The 4,494-nt window shown below is 51.2% G+C and overlaps 2 protein-coding genes across 2 annotated transcripts; one reads left to right on the top strand and one right to left on the bottom strand.

Annotated features, from left to right (window-relative positions):
- Window positions 1–103: 103 nt before the first annotated feature.
- STEHIDRAFT_126658 (uncharacterized protein) lies at window positions 104–1,072 on the top strand (the record flags this gene model as incomplete). The annotated part of the gene is made up of 4 exons (XM_007311821.1): window positions 104–249; window positions 305–451; window positions 475–554; window positions 621–1,072. Coding segments are annotated over 4 exons (381 nt in total), but the record flags the coding sequence as incomplete, so codon positions are not given.
- Window positions 1,073–2,365: 1,293 nt separating this feature from the next.
- Window positions 2,366–4,457, bottom strand: STEHIDRAFT_164092 (uncharacterized protein; the record flags this gene model as incomplete). Its single annotated transcript, XM_007311820.1, has 4 exons — window positions 2,366–2,685; window positions 2,785–2,928; window positions 3,321–3,987; window positions 4,053–4,457. The coding sequence occupies 4 exons, from the start codon at window positions 4,455–4,457 to the stop codon at window positions 2,366–2,368; spliced, it is 1,536 nt and encodes a 511-aa protein (XP_007311882.1).
- Between the last annotated feature and the right edge of the window lie 37 nt (window positions 4,458–4,494).

Genomic DNA, 4,494 nt, shown 5'->3' with positions numbered 1-4,494 from the left:
ATTTGATACTCCGTGAGGCCTTTCTCATATCGTGTGCGTATCTTCCTTTATCCTTCGTCCCGTGTCTTTCGCCTATTCTGACCCCGCCATTGTCTTGTTAGTTGTCGCTATTCACAGCCTCGAGTTCGACTTTATCGGATGTACCTGGCCTCTACGTCTCCCGAACCCCGCCTCGGTAAAGGATACCGCAAGAGCCGCTTGCAGCCCTGAGACACAACCGCCCTCCGTAGTCCTCTCATGCTCAGCTTTGTTGCCTACCTCCTGGGCGACGATCCCGCACTGCATCCTGCGCGCACCACTTTAGCTTAGTGGTCGCGAGGAGGTCTCAGGCGTTCCCAGCCGATGGACATCTCAAGACCTACGCCCCAACCCAGACCATCACCGTCTCGAACAGGCCTGTGTTGTGTCTACACAGGTCATCATCTTCGCGGATCAGGCGGTGTTGGGGAGCGTTCCTCGCTCTCAGACCATCAGTATGATTTGCCCATACAGATCTCACATCGTGCGGTCGGTTCCACCTCTCGCGTCCTGCGACCCCGTCAATCAGCTCCCCGGTTTCTTTCGCTTTTGCGATGGGACTGAAGTTCACTGCTCCCCTCTAATTCCTCTCCTCGTACCAGATGCATGACCATTTCCTGGCGCAGTCCATCTACAGCGATCGGCTGTGTCCAGCGCGTTACCTATTCACGCCTGTGGTCTACGTATCCGTCCTGGTGAATCTTCCTACCACCATTTTTTCTTGTGTTTTGCTCCTCGTTTCGCGACTCTTTTTTCTTTGACCATGTCCTGGCACAGTCCATCTACAGCGATCGGCTGCTGTCCAGCGTGTTGCACTTTCAACACCTGTGGTCCATGTGCGTGTATTACTCGCATCACCCGCCTTCTCATGTCTTTGTTTCATTTTCGTGGTTCATTTCTTCTCGTCGTTTTTTTATTTGCATTCACATTCTTTCGGAGTACTTTGTTGATACCATGTCCTGGCGCAGTCCATCTACCGCGATCGGCTGACGTCCAGCGTGTTGTCTTTTCATCACCTGTGGTCAATGTACCTGTACTACTCGCCTTCTCCCCCTTTCTTGTCTCGTTCTCTCTCATGGTCTCTTTTTTCGTCATTTTTTTTTGCTACCATTCCGCATTAGATTTTTTCCTGTAGTGATGTCGGATCCCTGTATTACCACGTCCTGGCGCAGTCCATCTACAACGATTGGCTGACGTCCAGCGTGATATCCTTTCAACGCATGTAATTTGAGTACCTATATTCATACATCCGGCCTCGAGTCCTCATTTCTTCTACTTTTCCCTGCTTCCAATTCATCCTACCGCCCGCCTCTGTTCCTTTACTCTCGGGCTCAGGCTGTCCACTGTACCTCCCTGTCCATAGGTCTTGATCGAACACACGCCGAAGCTCTGCTACTGTTCTGAGCCAGTAGATCCCTCCAGGAATCGTACGCATCGCTCCGGAACGACAGTTTGAGTAATGATACGGTGTTCAATTGCCAACGTCCCCGAGTGCATAAAGCGTCGAGCGTAGTGCATCCGTCCTGAAAAAATACGACGAGAGCGCGGGCACATAATATTTGTTCCAATCTCAGCGTAGAGTTCTCTGCAAACGTTTGGGGAACAATTTCGTGATCTCCTGTTAAGTATTCAGCGGGCGAGCTCGAGCTGAACGCCCAAAGAGAAGGACGTTGGCAGAGCACAACGACAGAGTAACCACATTTTCTGTTCTGGACAGGTTGAGCTACTACGTTCTATTATCGTTATGCACCCCCCGAGAACGCCTCTCGCGACGCGATCGACTCGACGTTTGAGCTTGGTCCGCAAACGCAGACAAAGCCCTATCTCTAGCAGGGCAGACAACCGGAAGCGACCTTTGAGTCGCTGTCTACAATACACTGAGTACACTAGTCGAGAAACGTCGCAGCTCTCCCTCATGGGTCGCATGTGAAAGGCTTGACATGCGCACGTACAGGCCAGAGCGATGCAGCTCGAATGCATGTCGGAAAACTCGCGTGCTCGAAGGAAATCGAGTGAAGACCATATCCAGGCCGGAATGTCGTCTATACTGGAGAGAAATCTGTCGTACAGGTCTCCGAATAAATAGGATCGAATCCTCAGAGTCCTTCGCGCGTCGATGCGGACAATAGTAAGACCGTGACGGACGTAGAGCCTGTAGAGGGCGATATTCTATGAAGACGGCGAGACAGGGTAAACCTGTGCATGCCCTCGACATATCTAGGTAGTTTACACCTGTCGGGTTCGCAACCACTCGCTGGTGCACTTTCGAGCAAAGATTTATAGCACGATCGAGCAAGGACTTATAGCGCGATAGAGCTCAACCACGAATCCAAACTCTAGAAAACGCTCAAGGGGCCGCATCCCTGAAGCCGACGTTCTCAGGAGCACGCAACTCCATTCCCGCACGGAAGCGGAAAGCGGACACCTCGACGTCATCGGTGTTGCCGAGTACTTTGAGAACCCCAGCGAGTGTGACGTCTTTACCGTATAGCGGCAACATCTGGTATCGTTTCGGCATAGCCCTATCTTTTTCGGGGTCCAGTCGCAGATGGTCGTAGAAGGCCGTATGTAGCCCGGTGTATTGGAAACCTACAAGTGGACGCCAGTATCTGAAGAATACTTGGAGGCCTTGCAGGGAAACCCAGTCTGTCAGAGTAGAACCAACGTCTGGGTTGAGATCAACCAAATATTATCAGTCATGAGCGGGAGGAGACATTGCATCAGTCACCAGGAGAAAGATCGCCGAAAGTGGAACATTGAACGTACCATCGCCAAGGTCTTTCGACTGCAAGTTGATGAGAGGGAGAAACTCCTTTACCGCCTCGATGGGAACGCGTATATCTCCCTTCCAAACCTGAAGGGACTTGAGAAACGAACGCTGCGACATGCATTCTTTATCGGTCAAGAGGCCTAAATACGATTGGGTGGATCAATGTTAGCGCTAGCAAGAGTCTGGGTAGGTGTGTGATATGTATGTATTAGATGACGCACCAGATCTGAACTTCATGTACGAGCCTTCCTTCCATCACTTATCGCAAACTGGGTGACTTTCCGTAGGGGGTTTGTGTACGTTCTAGAGACCCAGAACGCAGAAAAGAGGCACAGATCGATTTTTGATTGGTTGAGAGCCCTGTATTTGTGCTTCTGTGCGTCAAGAAGCACTCCTAGACTGCTACGGAAAGTCACCCACTCCCTGCCAAACTTTTGCATCTACATGCATAGAGTCAAAGCATTCCCCGAGATCTGATCAGAAACAGATCCGCACCCGCACAATTGAAGCAAGCAGAAGAATTCGAACTCACTAACGAAGCTCCCTACATCCGCTTCCGCAGTCCACTTCTTCTTCTCATCCCCAACACTAACAACAAGTCGTACGCCATCAGGATCAACGCCTCCGAATCCGACTCCTGTGAGGCACTTCGCCTCGAATCGACGTTCCTTGTCCTTGTCCAATAAGTAAACGGTGGGGCAACCGGTCGCAATGGTACGCCAGCCATGACGGGATGATTTGGTAGAGGAGGACGTTCGGTATAATGGTTGGTATTCGACCACGTGAAGACCACTGGATTCTGGATTGATCTCGGTGGAGTCATCATCTTCAACGTTGGTCGTATCGACGCGGGGCACTTCTTGGTCGGGCGTAATTTTCGGTCCAGAATCCTCGGCGCGAGCATATTCATCAAGCTCAGATGATGAGGCCTCAACTTTGACTTCGACAGGTGGCGTCTGCCGCTCTAAGTCTGTGTCGACAGAACACATATATGCATACACCTCCATATCGTCCATGGGCCTGTTCGTCTTGGATGAATTGCCCAACAGTCCATCGAACATGACAGACTCTGTGAGTTCCTGGCCCACAGGTTCACTCGGGGGTTCCTCGGTGACAGTGGCGGCCACAGGCCCCTCAGGATCATGGTCATGTTTGATGTTGGTTCCCGTGTGCAGTCGACGCTTGGATCGCGAGCAAACCTAGACATAACATATAACACAAATAAATGAGAAAGATTCGAACAGGAAAAGACCAGGACACCCACCGTCGCAAGGAGCCACATAACGATGATATCGAGAAGGAGCGCCACACCGAGCAGCGCTCCATACCTTCCCTTCCACAAAGACTCCACTATACCCCGCGGAAGTACAGGGATAGGCTCGAATCCCTCGTGATATACGTATCCAGAGTCGTTGAAAGGTTGTCCTACTGAACCCGGAGGAGTGATCAAGTCGATGAAGATGAGGTTATAAGTGCTCGGTGGCGGTGGCGGTGAGAGCGTTGTAAATGGAAGCCAGCCTGCAGATGATAGAGTCGCAAGAGGGAGATGTGTGATGAGAGACGGTGTGTTCTTGAGAAGGTCTATGGTTTGATGAAGGGCAGGTGCGAGGAATGGGCCTGCGGTAAAGCAGAAGAGCACGACGTGGAAGAGAAGGCCTGCTAGGACCATGATAATAACGATGATAATTCTTCACTGACGAATAAAC

This window comes from Stereum hirsutum (assembly GCF_000264905.1).
Source record: "Stereum hirsutum FP-91666 SS1 unplaced genomic scaffold STEHIscaffold_66, whole genome shotgun sequence".
Classification (NCBI taxonomy): Eukaryota; Fungi; Basidiomycota; class Agaricomycetes; order Russulales; family Stereaceae; genus Stereum; species Stereum hirsutum.
The sequence above is the reverse complement of the archived record's forward strand: the minus strand, read 5'-3'. Positions and strand labels throughout refer to the sequence as shown.